Source organism: Chanodichthys erythropterus, chromosome 12, assembly GCF_024489055.1.
Source record: "Chanodichthys erythropterus isolate Z2021 chromosome 12, ASM2448905v1, whole genome shotgun sequence".
Lineage (NCBI taxonomy): Eukaryota > Metazoa > Chordata > Actinopteri > Cypriniformes > Xenocyprididae > Chanodichthys > Chanodichthys erythropterus.
In genome coordinates this window covers 27,972,615-27,993,976 of record NC_090232.1, presented here as the reverse complement: position 1 = coordinate 27,993,976, position 21,362 = coordinate 27,972,615, and the positions used below count along the sequence as shown (strand labels likewise).

At 40.0% G+C, this 21,362-nt stretch overlaps 1 protein-coding gene across 2 annotated transcripts in view; it reads right to left on the bottom strand.

The window, feature by feature from the left end:
* Window positions 1–21,362, bottom strand: part of nlgn4xa (neuroligin 4 X-linked a) — a 126,371-nt gene that overhangs the window by 82,118 nt on the left and 22,891 nt on the right. The window contains exon 2 of one of the 2 annotated variants that reach the window (XM_067402891.1): window positions 16,837–16,896. In XM_067402891.1, coding sequence (XP_067258992.1) covers window positions 16,837–16,896 — 60 coding nt within the window. The remainder of the gene's footprint in view (window positions 1–16,836; window positions 16,897–21,362) is intronic. The other variant, XM_067402892.1, reaches the window with a different exon arrangement.

Below are 21,362 nucleotides of genomic sequence, written 5' to 3'. Positions count from 1 at the left end.
TTTTAGTCCATTTCAATATAAAAGGCTTTGCAACTGCCAGACAAAATAATATTTAAATTAACAAAAATAGCCATTATAACAGTATAAAAAGTAAAAAAGGAAATAAACACAAGCAAACAGTTCAGTCAAACATACAAAAGCAGCACTCTAGTTAGTACAGGATTAATTTCAATTTAAATACAAGGTTATGAAACTTAATATAGCCCTTAAGCCAAATCTATTAGCTCTGGAACAAGCAGGTAACAGATTAATAAGACCAAAGATTGCCCATTTGATAAACACAAAACGAATTGTAGCTCATGTTTAAAACTATCTCCATAACAGCCAGCAGCAAATTCCCGAAGGACTGGCCAAGATGAAGCTGTTCTCTGCGGGTATAAAAGCACTGAACGGTCGCTGACAGCCTGGAGCTCGCATCTCTGAAAGCGTCTAAACTAACTTTTAATTAGGCGCAATGCTTACATATTAATTGCATATCTATGACTATCTTTGCTTAATGTTATGAACAGCAGCTACGCTAATTATTCTACATTTGCTTTTCTGTTTTATCTCAGGATGCCCATCCTGAGGTAACTAGAATACATCAGCTTGGAAAAAACCTCTTATGAAGACTTCAGATGAGCAACACCTGTGAAGAGACGGCGCCAACCACTGTGAGGACTTCAGATGACGCAAACTCTGGATCAACATGCACCATTCCAATTCTTCCTATATATCCTATTCATTGCTAACATGTATTCATTACTTCCATGAGCCCATTGTTTCTGCCTACATTGTTAGCTAACTGCATGATTTGTATATGTACATTTCTGAAATTACATAATTTTGACACAGCCAACTCTGATAACAGATTACTCTAAATTGCAATGTTGTCATGCATTCTCTGTAAAGCTGCTTTGAATGATATGTATTGTGAAAAGTGCTATACAAATAAATGTGAATGGAATTGAATTGAATATCTGAGGTCTAAACAACTACATTCTCACCTAAAAAAACTCTTAAAACTACATTTTGTTATAAAATAACAGTAGTGCCTATAAAAATATGGTGGTTTTGCTCATCCGCCATGACACTGGCTGTAAGAATGGTGAAAGCAGAGTGATTGAAACGGTGAAACAGTTCTCGTGCAGATATTGGTAGAATATTGCATGGCTGTTTTTGCTCAGTTTTGCCAACAAAAATAGTTTTAAACAAAGATGAAAAGTTGCGTCTCCCAGAAACACACAGTGTTTTTTTTTCTTTCTTGAATGATTCACCATTTTTAAACAGACTGGGTGAATCAAGGATTCAATGATTCATTCATAAAGTCAATGGACACTAACCCTGCATCCCAATGTGCATACTATCCACCCTATCCCTCCTAAATAGTATTGAAAATGACTAATGTCACAAACTATTTAGGATGGATAGTATGCACGGTTTGAACAAATCGGTTGAATGAATGATTCTATGATTCGCTTATTAAGACTTGCCACCACCTACTGGCAGTTTTAGTTTCATATATAGGCCTAACAATATGAAAGTGAAAGTTAAAGTGACGTGACATGTAGCCAAGTACGGTTTCTCTTATTTGGAATTTGTGCTCTGCATTTATCCCATCCAAGCGCACACACACAGCAGTGAGCTGTGAACAAACACACACACATAGTGGCAGCCATTTTTGCTGTGGCGCCTGGGGAGCAGTTGAGGGTTCGGTGCCTTGCTCAAGGGTCTCACCTCAGTCGTGGCATTGAGGATGGAAGAGAGTGCTGTACGTTCACTCCCCCCACTGACAATTCTTGCTGGTACTGACAATCGAACCCACAGCCTTCAGGGTACAAGTCCGACTCTCAAACCATTAGGCCAAAAAAACAATTAATAGTATTCATCCCATAGGCAATTGCAGTGTAAATGGATTTTAATAAATGTTAAGATGGATTTTTTTATACTGATTTCAATTAATTGGTATAACAGTGTATAGTGTTAAATTGTGTAATTAATTAAAAGACAATCAACAATATGTAACTTTACTTTTTATAAATAAATTATAAGAGGAGCACCTGCCCCCCAAAATGTCTGTGCACGGCCATGCTTCTATGTTTACATAGAAGAACAGCCCCAGTAAATGCAAGAACATTTCCTATGTGATCGGCCCTTTAGGCATGCACTCTGACACCATCCTGGCCAGAATTTCACACCTTAGACATTATAAAAGTTCCCTTTCTTGTTTTATCCATGGAACTGGATAGGAGAGGTAGGTAAAGAGGATGAGAGAACATGAAAGACAGAAATAAAATAAAACGGAAAGATAGAGAGAGAGCAATAGTGTCAGAGAGATAGAGAAAAAGGCGAGGGAGGAAGGAACGAAAGGAGAGAGTGAGTGGGGGTGACTCTGCAGTGCACACACCCTGGACATTCATCATTGCCAGGACAGGCCGAGGAGGATAATATATTCCCTCATGTGCTGCACGGCACTGCACACATTACTCATCTTCATACAGAGCAAGAAAGAGAGAGAGAAAGAGCTGAATTCTTCATTAGACTCAACAGTTCTTATTAAAGAAATAGTTCACCCAAAAATGAAAATTCTGTCAGCATTTACTCGCCCTCATGTCTTCCTAAACCCGTCTGACTTCTGTGCAACACACAAGGAGATACTGTTTGTTCTATCCCCTCTTTTCCACAAAGCTTCTACAGAGCTTTCAGGCTACATAAAATCACTATATATATATGGTCAGGTCAAAGTGTCTGAATAATTTTTGGTTCCAAATTTAAATCAATTGTACTGGTAGTCCACTGTATGAAGAATTTTTGGGTATAATATGTCACAGTTTACTTTAGTTTACTGCACCCACTAGTAAATATATATATATACACATCAAAAATATAACAAAAATGTCTGAATAATTTTTGGTTTGACTGTATATACATATACATACATACATAAAATATAAATATAATCTATATAAATATAAATAAAAATATAAATATATTCACACATTACTTTCTTAACATTTTAAAAAATGAAGAAACAAAGTCATACAGGTTTCGAAAGGTAAGAAAATAATGACAGAATCTTTATTTCTGGATAATCTATTCGAGTGTTAGTAGGGAAAGATGGCTGTTAATGGCCATGCAGTCTGTACAATGCTGAGCTGTTCAGTTAGTCTGTTCAGCTGTAACACAGATTTGTAATGCACAGCAGTACAATGGCACGCAAGCAAAAACATTGCTGTAATATATCATTAAAGGCAATTGTATGCCGATTATTGGCCTCACATCAAGCTGAAGTCAACTGTGGCTTCTGGACATGTAACGTATTTGATATTCATGTACTGCTACAGGGTCTCAAATGTAAGCTTTCAACATCAACCTTTAATAAAGCTGTTTAAAGTAAAGCCGTAGGCCCTCCATTCAGAACCCATGTTAACCAATTAAGGCATGGTTGACAAGTGATATTCTTTCACTCATTCATTTTCAAACGAAAGATTCTTTTTTTTTTCCCTCTGTACAGACAGTCTAAAGAGCATCATCCTTTTAACGGAACTACAGAGAGACAGACTAGCTTTCTCTTTCATTTCTATGCATTTAAAGAGTCTTTCTGGGTGAGTTTTAAAGGTGGCAGGAAATTGCGGAGGCTGGTGCATTGCTGTAGGGTGATTTTGCAGGGGAGTCTTATGGCATAGGTACAATCTCAAGGGAGCCAGGAAGAGTAATTCATCGCCACTGCAGATGTTCACACAGACAGAGAGCATCGATCCTGCCCTTCTGAAAACACCATCTTCGTCTCTTCAGCACAAGAAGCGTTTGGTGGAGGTACTTACAAGACTCAAGACTTTTTTAAAGTATCCTGATTTTAAAATGCAGAGATTATCTAGGCGTATGTCAATATTCCATCTGGATCACCCAGTCTAAAGTCTAAGGCTATTTATAATATAGCTGATATTTTTATTATACATTTTTCTTTAATTACCAGTTCATTATTTGTCAGCAGATGAGAAACTTTTTTTTTTTTTTTCTAAATGCATTTTTTTAGGTTATATTAAATGTGCTGTAAGCTATCTTTTAAATTACACTTAACTGAGTGTTCACAAAGACCAGCCCCCTTTAGTTACTGTTGCTATGTCCGACAAGCCATGGGCACTCTCATGCCACACATGTTCTCAGGCAGTGAAAAATGCATTGCGGAGCAAAGGGGACACTGACAACGCGAAGACAAACAAGACAGAGCAGGTTACTTTTGATATGAAACAAAGTCTCAACTTTCAAATTGTGTCATTTTTAAAGAAACATAAACAATAGATACCATTTTGTGACGTTAATGTGTCGTGACAGATCGCTGTAGCGCCTCAGTTGAAGAGGCACATAAATCAATCATCTCTTCCCACTAGTTACAACACAAGATAAACTTGAATGAACATCAGAAGGTATGTTGTTTCAACCATGGAAAAACACCAATAAACAATAAACAGTATGAGTCGACTGACGTTAATCTACTAACTCTGTTTGGTTTGTCTGTAGTACAAAAAGGAGGATTCAGAGTTATGATTGGTCAGATCGCCTGTCAATCAAACTCTCGGTGAAGGGTGAATTAGACAAGCACCTTCTTTCACAACCCCACCCAATACCATTGCACCACCGTGTGGTCAGGAGAAAAGTAGCACAAATGACTGGCAGGTAGAAAACACCTCAAAGTATAGAAGTTTGTTTCCACCACAAATTAAAACAATTTAAAATATAATTGTAACTTTTTTCTTGCAATTGTGAGTTTACATCTCCAAATATAAATTTGCAGTTTTGAGTTATAAAGTCAGAACTGCAGGATATAAAAATTAAAAGAATTAAAGTCAGAAGTGTGAGATATTGTCACAAACTCGGCCTCTGTGGCTCCCTCCGATCGCCACCTGAGGGCGCCCTCACCTGAGTACTAACTGTTCCTGGACTACATTTCCCACACCCCGTATCTGTACTGATTGCACTCTCACCTGATCCTCATTTCCCGGACTATAAAAGACCTTCATGCCGAAAGACTTCCGGTTGGAACATCGTCAGAATGGCCGCATAGCGAGAGAGCTCCCGGTAGAACCAGAGAAATGAGATAAATTCCCCCATACAAGTCAAATAAATAATTTCATAAGAAACATAGATAAGGGGGCATGAGCCATACCACTTAGAGCAATCAAAAACCGTCCGAAGACAGGGAGTGAGAAAGACGGGGCGCAGCAACATTAGCAGCTAATAGGTTTAAGCTAGCAAAAAACGTGGAGAAATGGCTGATTTGGAGTTGATTCTGCGAGAACTAAGAGAGTTTCGCCAAGAAAATAAAGAACAATTAGAGACAATAAAAGAAGAAATTGTGAAGGTGAATGCCAGACTGGACGAGGCAGAAGGGCGAATTGAGAAAGCAGAAGAGAGGATCCAAAACACAGAGGAAGTTATCACGGCTATGCTAAAGCTGCACACTAAAATGGAGGACAAGCTGCTGGATCTGGAAAGTCGCTCCAGACGCGATAACATAAGAATTTACGGGGTGCCGGAGGAAGCCGAGAAGGATTCAACAACGATGGTTTCGTTTGTGGAAAATTTACTACATGGGGGTCTCGAGTTAACAGAGGACATGCCCGACCTGCAGATTGAAAGAGCTCATCGGTCGGTGGGACCGAAGCCGCCGGTGGAGGCGCCGCCGCGCTCCATCATCATTAAATTTTTGAGTTTCAAAACAAAAGAGACAATACTCCGTAAGGCATGGCAGAAGAAGGGGTTTACCTGGCAAGAAAACCCCATAAACCTGGACCACGACTATCCACCTTTGATACTCAAAAAACGAAGAGAATATTCTGAAATCCGCAAAGTGCTGAAAGAAAAAAAGTTCCATTCCAGACCCTCTTCCCAGCCAGGCTGCGCGTGAGACACGATGACGGAACCAAAACCTATGATACTATAGAGGAGGCATCAGAGGACCTGCGGAGAAGAGGTTACACTGTGACAATCACCAGACCTCCGGAAACGCTTTTGGAGCAGGTGCAGCGGTTATCATGGACAAGAGTGGACAGACGAGCGAGGAAGGACACACTCAAAGCCGGGCGGGAAGCATGCTACAGGGAGAAGCTTCGAACCTTCAGAAGACCATCACCGGCTCCCTCCGGGACCTAAAGGATTTAACCCAAAGCTCGAGGACGGCGGAATCAGTTGTGAAATCTTTTGAACTGTACTGTAATTAAGGGTGGAATTCCATGATAGGATCGACTGGTTCGTTCGGGACTCACTTTTCACCTTTGAATTCCCCGCCCTTTATTTTTTTTTATTTTTTATTTTACTATGCGACTGTTGCAGGTAAGGGCCTCTCCCTCCGGATTGAAGAGGGGGATTTTTCCCTTCGAGCCACCTTGGGAGGCTCAAAAGGGTCAGGTTGACAGACCCCTACATAGGAAGTCACACGGACAAATTGAGTTCAGTTTTATGTTTATTACTATGTTAGTTGTTCATTCCCTGCTGGTTCTTGCAGGGAGGGGAAAGCGCACCAGGTTTCTGAGCGGGATGAAGGGGGAATCACATAGATGCAGAATAGGTCTTTAAAGATAGCATCATTTAATATAAATGGAGTACTCAATCCGGTTAAGAGGGGGAAAATCTTATCAAAATTAAAGAAAGATAGAATTCAGATAGCTTTTTTGCAGGAATCACATCTTAACGACTCTGAACATGCCAAATTGAATAAATCAGGATTTAAACATGTTTACTTTTCTTCCCATGGATCGGGAAAGAGGAGAGGAGTGGCGACTCTGATATCCGGTGCTGTAAATTATGAACACATATCAGAGCATAAGGATAACGAAGGCAGATTTGTGATGGTTACGGGCAAAATAGAAGGAATTGTGATGAGTCTCCTTAACGTGTATGTTCCTCCGGGCAGTGACTGGTCCTTTTATAAACATATAATTGATCTAATGACAACAAAAAGTCAAGGGATTCTAATATGTGGCGGGGATTTTAATATCCGATTAAATCCGAAAATTGACTCATCAAACGGGAAATCTGGCGCCAAAAACATTAGTAGAAGATTAAATACTTGGTTGTGTGAAGTGGGTATCGTGGACGTGTGGCGAGAGATGAACCCGACGAGCCGAGATTACTCGCACTACTCACCCGCTCATAATGTCTACTCGCGCATAGATTACTTTTTTATGCTTAAAGGAGATCTTTGTAGGGTGGATAATTGTGAAATAAAAGTTAGCACTATTTCAGACCATAGTCCCATTTATATGTCAGTCTACCTGAATAATAAGAAGAAATCCACTCTTTGGAGACTGAATTCAAACATTCTGAATAACCCAGTTACTAAAGCTAAATTGAAAAGCGAAATCCAGTTGTACTTAGATAATAATGATAATGAAGAAGTGACTCCACCTATTCTCTGGGATGCATTAAAAGCGGTGATTAGGGGCAAAATAATAGCCATATCCTCATATGAGAAGAAAATGAAGGGAATAAAACTCCAAAAATTGGAAGAAGATTTAAAGAGACTACAGAAAGAACATGCAAAGTCTCTCAAAGATGACAACAAACATAAGATTAAAAAATTAAAAAAAGAAATAGATGAAATAAACACGCAGGAAATTCAAAAAAAGCTCCTTTTCACAAGACAACAATACTATGAGGTAGGTGGAAAATCACTCAAACTTCTATCATATAAGTTAAGAAAACAACAAGCAGATAGAACTATACACAAAATAAGAAACTTTGCAACAAATGAAATAGAAACCAGTCTGGAAAAAATCCAGCAATGCTTCCTAAATTACTATAAAACATTATATTCCCAGCCACAGGAAAACAATGACAATCAAATCGATGCCTTTCTGGCCCAGATTAATCTCCCACAGATCACTGATGAACAAAATGGAAAATTAATATCTAAAATAACAAAAGAAGAAATTCAATTAGCAATCAGGAAAATGAAAGGGGGGAAGTCTCCAGGGACCGACGGTTTTCCCACAGAATGGTACAAAGCAATGCAAGATCAACTAATTCCAACATTATTAAAAACATTCAATTGGGTTTTGGAAAATAAAAATATCCCCCCCTCTTGGAGGGAGGCAATGATCTCGGTCATACCTAAAGAGGGGAAAGACAAATTGGATTGTGGGAACTACCGTCCTGTAAGTCTTTTAAATAATGATTATAAATTATTCACCTCCATATTATCTAAAAGAATAGAACTGATATTACCAGTATTAATACACAAGGACCAGACTGGCTTTGTCAGACAAAGACAGACCCAAGATAACATCAGGAAAACACTGCACGTTATGAGACAAATCACACAACAAAAACTGGAAACACTGATATTAAGTTTAGACGCAGAGAAAGCGTTCGACTCTGTGAGGTGGTCATTTTTATATAAAGTACTTTCAAAATTTGGCTTCCATATGACTATAATTGATACATTTGCAGCTTTATACAATAAACCAACGGCTAGAATCAAAATCAATGGAGATCTAACCAATTCATTTATTCTGGAGAGAGGAACGAGACAAGGGTGTTGTGCGTCGCCGCTCCTCTTTGCCCTGTTTATAGAACCCATGAGTCAACTGATTAGGCAAAGGTCGGATATAAAGGGGGTAACAATGAAATCTGGGGAGCAAAAACTGGCCCTATTTGCTGACGATTTATTGATAAGTATAACACAACCTACTCAGACACTCCCAAAATTGATGAAATTACTAGAAGAATTTGGTTCCATTTCAGGTTATAAAATTAATATTAACAAAACTCAAATATTAAAATTTAACTATGATCCACCAGCCTCGATTAAGACCATGTACAATTGGAAATGGGATGCTGAATCTATTAAATATTTGGGTGTTGTATTACCTAGGGACTTCTCAAGATTGTACGAAATCAATTATGGCCCATTAAATTCAAAGATAAAATCTGATATTCACAGATGGAATGTTATTCCCTTTTTGAGTTTAAGTTCCCGCATAGAATCAATCAGAATGAATATTCTTCCACGGATGCTATACCTTTTTCAATGTCTGCCAACCAAAATACCATCTAAGCAGTTCTTAGAATGGGACAGATTAATAGCAAGGTATTTGTGGCAAGGGAAAAGAGCCAGAATTAAATTTAAGACACTGCAATTAAGAAAAGAGAAGGGTGGATTGGGCCTTCCTTGCCTACAAGAATATTATCATGCAGCCCAACTGAGACCCTTAGTCTGCCTGTGCTCACCAACATACACTGCAACATGGAAAGAAATAGAAAGTACAATGTTAAACGGAATCCCAATAACGGCTTTACTAAGTGACAACAAATTACTAGAAGAACAGGCCATCCCAGATGATTCTATAACAGGCAGCTTTCTGAAGTCCTGGCAGGCATTAGTTAAAATTTGTAGATTAGGAGAAGCATCTAAAATTATGAGATGGTGTGCCTATGATTCAGACTTTGCACCAAACAGAATCGATGGCAGGTTTAAGATATGGATCTTAAAAGGTTTAACTACTTATCATTCATTTATTCACAAAGGGGCATTCCAGAGTTTTGAAACCCTACAGAAAGATTATGGACTGGGAAAAGATGATTTTTTTAGATACCTGCAAGTAAGACAATATTTTAACAAAAATATTAAAGGGGTGTTAGGAACTAGTGAGTCAGGGTTCCTGGAAGTATTTTTATCACTAACTAAACCCAGACCAAGCAACAAAATTATCTCCAAATTATATAATGCTATACAATTATCTAAACAAGAAAATACAGAATACATAAAGAAGAAATGGGAAAAAGAAATAAATGTGAAGATCACACAGGAGAGCTGGGGGAAAATATGCCAGTTACAATGGTTATCAACCGGGTCACACACATGGCGGGAATTCTGCTGGAAAAATATTGCAAGATTTTTTATTACACCCACTCAGAAACGATACCAAGGCAGCGGAGATGCCTGTTGGAGACTTTGTGGATCTAACGGAGCCAATCACTTCCATATTTTTTGGGACTGCCAGATAATAAGACCTTACTGGGAAGAGATCCATAAACACATAAACAATGTATTTAATGTAAACATTCCATTTAAATGTGAAACTGTGTATTTGGGTAATCTAGGGTTGGAAACATGGAACATTAACGATAAAAAACTGCTTGTGATACTATTGGCAGCCAGTAAGAAATCTGTTACGAGGAAATGGTTAAAAGTAGATCCACCCACCATTGAGGAATGGATTGAAATTGTCTATGAAATTTATGTTATGGAAAAGATATCCTTTTCCCTCAAAGTTGAAAAAGAAAAATTCTATAAGATTTGGACTAAATGGACTGAGTATGTAAAACCAATTAGATCTGATTTCATTTGACTGTATTTGTGCTCTGTGTAGACCTACCCTCTTTTTATGTGATGTTTTAATTACTTGAAATGGTGCGCATCCTGGTTCTGTTCTGCTTTGTTAAGGTTCCCAACTGAAATAAGTAGTGGTCCGTAAAAGAAAATATCAGAAAGGCAATATGGACAATCTCATCTAAAATATCTGTATTCATCTCCATCTATGTACTTAAATAACTAAAGTTGTAACTAATGTATGTGATGGAAATTTGCCTTTCCTAATAAAAAGATAATTTCAAAAAAAAAAAAAGACCTTCATGCCCCACCATGCTTTGTGAAGTCTTGGTTGCCACGGCTGCATTACTGAACGTTATTCCTTGTGTTTGATATTCTGTGTTTGATCTTGGACTGCCTACTACCCCTGTTTACTGCCTGCCGCCTGCCTACTGATATCTCTGCCTGTTACCGTTTACCCTGTCTTGCCTGCCGCCTGCTCTGATTGTTTGCCTGGTTACCGACTCTGAGTTTGCCCTGCCTCTGACACTGTCTTTGCTGGTATCTGACCCCTGCCTGTACTACTACAACTTTCTTATTAAAAGCTACAAATGGATCTCTCTGAGTCTGCCTTGTTACAGAAGACTTCGCCTGACCCCGATCCAACGGCTTTACAACGCATGTCGACCGAGCTATCGACCCAGGCAAGTGTTCTAGCCATCCACCAGAAACAGCTTACCCGTCTAACCTCAATCACGGAGGAACTGGTCAAAACGCTGCAAAGCAAGCGACTCACTCCCACTGATGCTAGCCCGCCAGCAGCCCCGCCACCAAACCCGCACCCACAACAATCAACCCACGCCTCGCCTTCCCCGAGAAATACGATGGATCACCAGCGAGATGCAAGGGTTTCCTGTTACAATGCTCGCTGTTCATCTCGCAGCAACCAGCTCTATACCCCACTGATGCGAGTTGCATCGCCTTTGTTTGTTCATTGCTTACGGGGAAAGCATTGGAGTGGGCAACCACAGTATGGAATAATGGACAAACCGCGTTTACCTCATTGGATGAGTTCCTGCAGCGATATCGCAAGATCTTTGAGCACGCTGAGGGGGGCAAAGAGGCCGGTGAGTTGCTGCTGGCGCTCCGCCAAGGGAAACAGACTGCAGCGGACTATGCTCTCACATTCAGCACGCTCGCCGCTCAAACTTCCTGGGTAGAGGACACACTCAAGCTGTTGTTCCGTAAGGGGTTAAACACCAAGCTCCAGTCCGAGCTAGCGTGTTGCGATGAGGGTCGCTCGATGAACAGCTTCATTGATCTAGCGATCCGCATCAACAATTTGATCAGATCACGCCGCCCAACCAGGAATTCTCCGCCCATGCCTGTGCTTCCACCGGTAACCCCAGAAACTGAGCCCATGCAGATCGGCTCCACTCGTCTGTCCCAGGAGGAACAAGAGAGGCACATCCAGCAGCGGCCATGTTTGTACTGTGGCCAGGCTGGCCACATGAGAGCCTCGTGTCTCGTTCGTCCGCCCAGCTGAAATCCCTCGATGGTGAGACACATTCCTATTTCCTCCACTATTGAAATACCAGCTGAATTGTCATATAAGGATGAAACTATGCACACTCATGCTATGATTGACTCCAGGGCGGCTGGAAATTTTATGGATCTGAACTTTGCGAAATCTCAGAACATACTCTAATCCCCTGTGACTCTGTGTTATCAGTGGTAGCGCTAGACAGACGGGCTGGACAGATCAACTACACTACTGACTATGTTTCACTCCAGATAGGATCATTACATAAGGAGACTTTGCGTTTCTACATCATTGACTCACCTCAAAGCCCCGTCATCCTTGGATTACCATGGTTACGCCAACACAATCCACAAATCTCTTGGGCAGAAAATCAGATAACTCACTGGTCTGATCACTGTCGTCAGATCTGTATCCAGTCTCCACAACGTCCTAACACTCCAGGAATCACATTGTCTAGCGACCAGCTCCCCAACTAATATAAAGATCTCTCCGAGGCCTTCAGCAAGGTTCAAGCGGCCCAACTACCACCACACCGCCCCAGTGACTGTGCCATCGACCTCATCCCGGGGTCTACACCACCCAAGGGCCGCATATTTCCACTTTTGCAACCCGAGTCAGAGGCTATGCAGCGCTACATTGAGGAGGAGCTGGTCAAGAGCTTTATACAACCATTTACATCTCCAGCTTCAGCGGGCTTCTTCTTCGTCAAAAAAAAGGATCGTGGATTGAGACCTTGCATAGATTATGGTGGACTGAACGAGATCACTGTGAAATTCCGCTATCCATAACCATTGGTTCCTGTAGCCCTAGAACAGCTCCGGTCTGCCCGCTACTTCACCAAACTTGATCTTCGAAGCGCATATAATCTCATTCGCATCCGGGAGGGTGATGAATGGAAGACGGCCTTCTCCACCACCACCGGGCACTACGAATATCGGGTCATGCCGTTCGGCCTGGTCAATAGTCCCTCCATCTTCCGAGCTTTTATAAATGATGTGTTCCGTGACATGCTCAACAAGTGGGTCATCGTATACATTGACGATATTCTCATCTACTCCGACACTTTCGCTAACCATGTCCAGCAGGTCCGGGCAGTCCTCCAGAGACTCATAGAACACCAGCTCTACGCTAAGCTAGAGAAATGCGAGTTTCATCAAACCTCAACCTCTTTCCTGGGATACGTCATCAGTGCTGAGGGGGTCGCTATGGATGACCAGGTCCAGGCAGTAGTGAGTTGGCCGCAACCAACTACCATCAAGGAGTTGCAATGCTTCCTGGGATTTGCCAACTTCTACCGGCGTTTCATCCGAAATTTCAGTATGGTCGCTGCTCCGCTCACATCCATGCTCAGAAAGGGAAACTCTAAACTGGTCTGGTCAACCACTTCTACAGAGGCTTTTCAGAGACAGAAGCTGTTGTTCATGTCTGCTCGCATCCTTCATCACCCTGACCCAGAGCTTGAATTCATTGTGGAGGTTGATGCCTCCAACACGGGTATAGGAGCGATCCTGTCTCAGCGGCAATCCCCCCAAACTATTCCCTTGCGCATATTACTCACGTAAGCTGACCCCACCGGAACGAAATTATGATGTGGGCAACTTTTGGCTATTAAGGTCGCTTTAGAAAAATGGCGGCATTGGCTGGAGGGGAGTAAACACCCATTCACGGTACTAACCGACTACCAAAATCTGGAATACTTATGCTCAGCCAAACATCTTAACCATCGTCAGGCCAGGTGGGCCTTGTTCTTCACACACTTCCTGTTCACTGTCACCTATCGACCTGGCTCCAAGAATACAAAAGCCGATGCACTTTCACGCCAGTTTGAGTTTACTACCACTCCGCCCACCAACGACCCCGTTCTCCCCTCATCCATGATCCTCGCGCCCATCCAGTGGGACATAATGACCGAGATCACCCACGCTCACCAAGCAGAAACACCACCTGCTGATTGCCCTGCCGAACGCACTTATGTGCCAGCCTCTCTTCATACTAGAGTACTGCAAATGATACATCCCAGCTCCGGGCATCCAGGCATTGCGGCCACTACTCAGCTTATCAACAACCGGTTCTGGTGGTCTACGCTACAGGCTGATGTCATCACCTTCATTCATAACTGTACCATCTGTCAAACTACGAAATCACCCCGTCAACTCCCTGCCGGACTTCTTCAACTGTTGCCTATACCACAACGTCCATGGTCCCACATAGCCCTAGATTTCATCACAGATCTACCCAATTCCCAGGGAATCACCACCATACTCACTGTGGTGGATCGGTTCTCCAGAGCCTGGCGGTTTATCCCTCTGCCCAAGCTCCCAACCGCCCTTGAGACAGCGGAACACCTCTGTAACTACGTGTTTCGCTTCTATGGTCTACCCAAAGACATTGTCTCCGACAAAGGCCCCCAGTTTACCTCACGTCTGTGGTCCGCCTTCTTCCAGAGACTCAACATAACCGTCAGTCTGACTTCCGGATACCACCCAGAGGCCAATGGCCAGGCTGAGAGGATGAATCAAGAGCTCATACGCCATCTCCGCTCCTACTGCCATCAGAACCAGTCCGACTGGAGTCGGTATTTGTTCTGGGCCGAATACGCCCAGAACTCGCTGCTTAAGCCATCCACTGGACTCACGCCCTTTAAATGCATCCTGGGTTATCAGCCACCTGCATTACTGAGCGTTATTCCTTGTGTTTGATATTCTGTGTTTGATCTTGGACTGCCTACTACCCCTGTTTACTGCCTGCCGCCTACCTACTGATATCTCTGCCTGTTACAGTTTACCCTGTCTTGCCTGCCGCCCGCCCTGATTGTTTGCCTGGTTACTGACTCTGAGTTTGCCCTGCCTCTGACACTGTCTTTGCTGGTATCTGACCCCTGCCTGTACTACTACGACTTTCTTATTAAAAGCTGCAAATGGGTCTGCCTCGTTACAGATATAGAGATATCACAATTCTGACTTTTTTTCTCACAATTGATATAAGATATAAACTAGTAATTCTGAGAAAAAAAAAGTCAGAATTGCAAGATTGCAACTTTATATCACACAATTCGGACTTAAATCACAATTCTAAGATTATATCTCGCAATTTGGACATTATAACTCGCAATTGCGAGTTTATATCTCGCAGTTCTGACTTTTTAACTTGGAAAAAAATGTAAGATAAAAATTAATCACCTTTTTATATATATATTTCTTTTTTTATTCAGAGGCGGAAACAAGCTTGAATAATAAAAGTGCTTTTTATTAGCTAAACACTCAGAATCTGTCAGTGGCCCACGGTTACATATTTATGTTTTTTTTTTATTTTTTATATATAGTCAGTTATTATATTTTAGGATAATGCATTCAGATAAAAGTAGGGCTGCCCCCTAACAGTCGACTAACCGTTAGTCAATGAAAAGTCTGTCGGTGTTCTGTGGTAAGCTTTATGCATGTGCTTGAGCGCTGATTAGGCTATGTAGGCATTAAAGGCTCTTTATTAGTTGAGTATCACTTAAAATGAACGACTAGTCAACCAGAAAAATCTTTAGTCGAGGACAGCATTAGATAAAAGTTAGCATCATTCCCTAAAAAAAAAAAGAAACATTGTAACACGTTTAAGCTATACAACACATGACTACATTATGATCTTTAGAAAACTGAGTTAAAAGGATTGTTCATTCCTGAAGTTTGATCATTCATTTACTCAAACTTATGTTATTCCAAACCTGTATAAAAAGATATTTTGAGAAATATCACAATTATGACAGAAATTTCATTTGTGGGTGAACTTTTCCATTGAGGTAACTTTTAACTTTCACAGCACAAAAAGTACATTTTATAATTTTATTTTCTGTGGAACCCTATTATCCTATTTTGAGGGCCTGTGAAAAATATATCTCAAAACTGTCACTTAGATTATGCTGTTAACATAATGTGATTGCACAGTTCACAGGAAGAGTAACAGCTATTTCAACAAAATGTGTAAGCAATAGTATTCAGATCATTCCCCTACTGAACATGGAAAAAGAGCAAAAATAAGATCTTTGAAAAAAAAAATTGTGTAGTATTTCCCCAGCTAGCTACAGACACATGTTTGCTCTCTTCCATACTGATACAGGTATCAGAGGGCAATCAAAAAGAACAACATTGTCTGGACAGCAGCAATCAATGATCACACACATCACTCAGAGATCATGACAGCTGACTCTCCTCGCCAGCCACAAACCACAGTGAGATCCACTGCAGCAATTTATCAGATGTGTCAAGAGCAAACTGAAGTCAACACCACATCCTGTGCCCAATATAGATCAATTAAATTACCATATGTTCTATGTTGCTTTGAGACATATACAACATACTTCACTGCTTTCATTCACACTGCTCTACCCTTTCTCAGCACCTTATAATGAATCATGTCTTACAAAGTGCTATTTGTCCAAGTCTAATGGGATGCAAAAGAGCATGCCATTAATATTACAGTAAGAAGAGTTTCTTCAACCCAGCATCTGACAGGAGTTACAAATGAACAGATTTCCACTGTCAAAACAACACAGGTTAGTGCTCATGCTTCACCGGGCAATGAAAGAAAAACAATAGCAAAACTGAGAAAAAGGAGGGAAACATGACTGTTTAATAATTTCTTTGCGGAGAAGAAGAAAAAAAGCATGCAGACTTTCGTCAACCGTCTTTCACTTTGCAGCACTGGGAGAAGGTAATGTCTATGTGAGAACAAGTGTTATTTTATGGTTGTTATTGAATTTTCTGCACAGGCAAACTTTAGCCTTTTCACAAAGCCCTTCAGCTCTGTGCTAGGGATCTCCAAAGAGGAAAGAGGTGTCAAAAAGGGGTCAAAGGGCTTTATGATGGTGCGCTTCAATGGCCAAAAAAGTTAAGAACAAAATTAAATTAGAATTCAATACAGGAAAAAAAAAAAAAAAAAAAATGCTTTCATGCAAGATTCAGGCTGGAATCTTTTTTTATTTTAAAAAAATGGGGAAAAAGATGGGAAAAAATACCTTTATTTTCGCCACCCTCATTATTGGTGAAATCATCGCCTTTGACTGTGTTGGCTCCTACTGTCAACAACAGGGGAAAAGTAAAGAGGATAAATGGGGAACAGATTTTAAAACAGCAGCTTAAATATTAAATTATTATATAAATCAGGTAGAACCATTATTCTAACACATTTGGTATCAATCATTAGGGCTTTCTAAATTAATTTTTAATTTTTTAGATAATTACAAACAATATATATATATATATATATATATATATATATATATATATATATATATATATATATATATATATTTTTTTTTTTTTTTTCTATTATAAAATTAAAACAATACTGATTAGTGTAGCATTTTGGTCTGTAAATGAGGGCGAAGAATAAAGTGTCTATGTCACAAAAATATAAAACAAAAGAAAAAAAACACTTATCAAATTCAAAATAAGCATCAGTTCTTTCTGTAAATGACCTTGGCTCATTACATATACAGCAATGTGTTAACATTGGCTCACACTGAGAGATCATACAGGTTCCAATGTTTCTTCAGTTAACAGAGGATTGTGGGATGTCAAGCTGTATAAACAAAAGCAAGTAGCATGTAAATCACTAGAGTGTGAACAACACACCCACCATGCCGAGTCATAAGCACTGCACCAGAGGGATTATGAGGTTGGATTGTAGAACAACATATGTAATAACTTTGCCAAGAGGTGATTTTGGAACAGATACTAAATAATTATACACTTCTTCTGTCATGTATTTATTTTTCTTTATTATTAACCATATTTTAGCACAAAATATGATTTTAATAATGCATCACAGTAGTCTCAGCCTAAAGGCTACACTTTTTCAGCTGATTGGATTTATTATTAGTATTATTATTAGTATTATTAGCTTTAAAATTATGAATAAATTAAACTTGTGAAATGTTGTGCTGAATTTAAAAACAGGATCTGCTGGCATGATACAGTTGGATGCGCAATGATTAGCTACCTTGCTAGTCTGCATTTTCACTCTCCTTTCCTCTGTGAATGATGATCCTAACAGTAAATGTCAAGTAATAAGAGAGGGAGTGGCTTTCCTGTAGAGATACCAGTTCAGAAAGATTTTACAAAATTACAAATCCTGCAGTAAAACTGTATTTTGGTACCCAAATGTATTAGCATATGTCAATCACCTCATTTAGATATTTTATTTAGGTTATGTGACATGGTATTGGATTCATCGTTCTGCTCAGAGACGAACTACCACGATTCAGTTTTATATCAAATTGAATGATATTTCTCCTTATTGTGCCTTCCATTTTTCCTTCTTGTAATAAGATGTTTTGTTCCTGCTGATGAAAAGTAGCCCTACAGCATGATGCTTCCACCGCCATATTTCATTGCAGATGTAGTGTGTATTGTTAGGTTTGCGCCACACAGATCTATTTGACTTCTTGCTAAACAGCTCTGTCCTGGATTCTAAATCTTTCCCATCACCACTGCATCACTGTTATGAATTTTGGCAAACACCACAGATCCTTTTACATGGTTCTTTCTGAGTAATGACTTCTTTTGTACCACCCTCCTAAAGAGGCTTGTATTATATAAAGCTCTGCTATGGTACATCTTTATGTGTTCCCAGCCACAAAAGTGAACGTTGTATGGCTTCAGACTAACAAAGGACAGCTGTGATAGCTGTGCCAAGTTCTACACAGATAGGGGTTGGGAATAGGTTAATATGAGTATACAGTATGTAAATTCACTTACATAAACAACAACAGTGACATCTGTAAAATGTGTAAAAAACATTTTTAACAGGTAAACATTTAAATATTCTGCAATACTCTACAACCCTTGATTCTACTTTGTATTTAGTTGTTAACAGGCAGAAACTCTATATACATACAGAAACTATATATATACATTTTTATTTTTTATTTTTTTTTCATAAATCATCTATTGGTCAACATTTTGTTTATGTCTGTCTGTGGATTTTGCAAATGTTTAACCGATGTAAAGTACTATGAATAAACCTTGTAACTTCATTGCAACCTCAAACTGTTGGTAAAACCCTTTTACATCTCAGGTTACAAATGAAGAGTTTATTTGCAAAAACAGATAACTCCATTTTTATGAATTCTCACAAATCATGTTTTTTTTTATTGTGCATTCCAAGTAATAACAATCAAACTGCAGTTGGGCTGTTTTGATTAAGTAATGATAACTCTAAAAAATACAGGTAAATTTAAAAAATAAAATTCATTGAAAGTATGTTTTATATATATATTAAAAGTTTGTTTTTTAGCAAAAGCAGATAACTCCACATTTCATGTTTCATAGTTAAACAAAACCCAAGTAATTGCATTTAAAACACTCTCAAACACACATGTGCACACAAACCTACACACACACTCACCCACCCACACACGCGCGCGCACACACACACACACCCACCCACCCACCCACGCGCGCGCACACACACACACACACACACACGCTCACGCTCTCTCTCTCTCTCAAACACACACACACACACACACAGATCGGCACACAAGTACACGCACACGCACTAATCCACACACGCACGTGCGCGCGCGCGCACACACACACACACAAGCAAAAGGACAACCAATTTTTCAGCATGTAAGTCGTGTATGGTGTACAAGGACTTACAGGAGTCGAATTCATAAATCCTCAATCACTTTTAGTGAGCTTTGATAAAACTTCCCTCAGCTAGCGCGTCTTTTTGAAGTGACTAGAAGCCTTGTCACCTGACCTGAATACTGCGCGCTGATTCGCTAAAACGGACTTATTGGTTTCTGTCTGTACACAAACAAGGGCGCTTGTCGGCTTCTGCTGTAAAACGTGAACTTGCGATGCCTGAAAGTGGGCAAAACCGGCTCTTCTGACAAAATGGATTTAGGGTACAGAACGTGCTATATATGGAGAATAATGCACAGCACTTAGTTCATTTTTTTTTTAAATGGCGTTTATCGGTTTTTGCAAATGAACTCTTCAAATGTAACCTTGGATCCCTGAGAGGGGGAATGAGACACTGCGTCCTAGGATGCTGCTGGGGAACACCTCAGTGTGACTGATGTCTGAAACATGTGTTAGAACACGCCAATTGTATTGGCTGGCGACAGCCTTTGACGTCACTACTAGTGTGACCATGAGGTTTAAAAAAGACACCTAGAGAACCTGTCATCCACTTCTTCATCTGAAGGGACAATGCAGGCAGCCCAAAAGCATGGCAACGAGACACAGTGTCTCATCCCCCTTCTCAGGGAACAAAGGTTATATTTGTAACCCAAAACATTCCCTTCCAAATGGGAATTCACACTGCGTCTTAGGACACTAATGCCTCGTTTCCACTGAGCGGTACGGTACGGTTCGGTTCGGTACGGTACACATTTTTTTCCGTTTCCATTGTCAAAAGTTGTGGATGGTACCCTAATTCCGAACCGTACCGTACCACTTTTTTGGGACCCTTTCGTTGGGGTACCAAGCACAACAGTACCGTACCAAAAGGGTGGAGCTACACTCTGCAGAACGTTGATTGGTTGACAGAGAATCGTCACTTGCGCGTGCTACAAGGGGAATGACAACACACACAAATGTGGTTCAGACAATGCGTGTATTAATTATCTTCACTTCATGTAGGCTATATAAAACAAAATATATAACACAACCCTGCCTCTTTTCGTTTTTATTAAAAAAATTATGAAACCTATTAATGTGTGGTTCAGGCAATATGTGCATGTACTCTGATTATCTTCACTGTATGTAGCCTATAATAAAATGAAATAAGACAAAACAACCATCTCTTTTTGTTAAACGTCAGTTTTAATTATCAATAATAACCATTATAAATAAAATATGAGAAGCTATTATAGGCTACAATAAGAAATAAAGACAAGCAAACAATTCAGTCAAGCGTACAGCGCACTACAACGGTAAAGTTAAATAAATATATAAAGTTATAAAACTTCATTTTCCTCTCGGCCAAAACGATTTGCCCGGGAACAATTTATAAATTCATGAGACCAAAGATTGCCCGTTATACACAAGATGAATGATATCTTGTTTTTAACCATTACAGAGACATCAGAGCCAGCGGCGAATGTCAGAAGGACTAGCCGAGGTACAGCTGCTCTCGGCTGGGTACATGAGCACCGAGCGCCCGGTGATCGCCTGGATCTCACAACTCCGACAACGTCAGATCAAATTTTCAAATAGGCGCTATCTTTATAAATTAACCACAGATTTGAGATTTAAACAACTACATTCTCGCCTGAAAAACTTTTAAAACTACATTTCATGACTCAGTAAAATAGTTTTTAAATTATGCGGGGTTTCTCCTCCGCTTGCTGGTAGGTGCTGCGGCATGGACGTCTGAACTTTGCAATCTTGGTATTCTGAAACGCCGAATGCAAAACTCGTCTTCTTTTTGTGACAGACAGCCTCAAGCCAAGAAGCAAGAACAAGATCTGCTGTAGTATGTCCTCCATTGTTGTTTACTATATCGTTTTCTTCTTCGCGTGAGAAT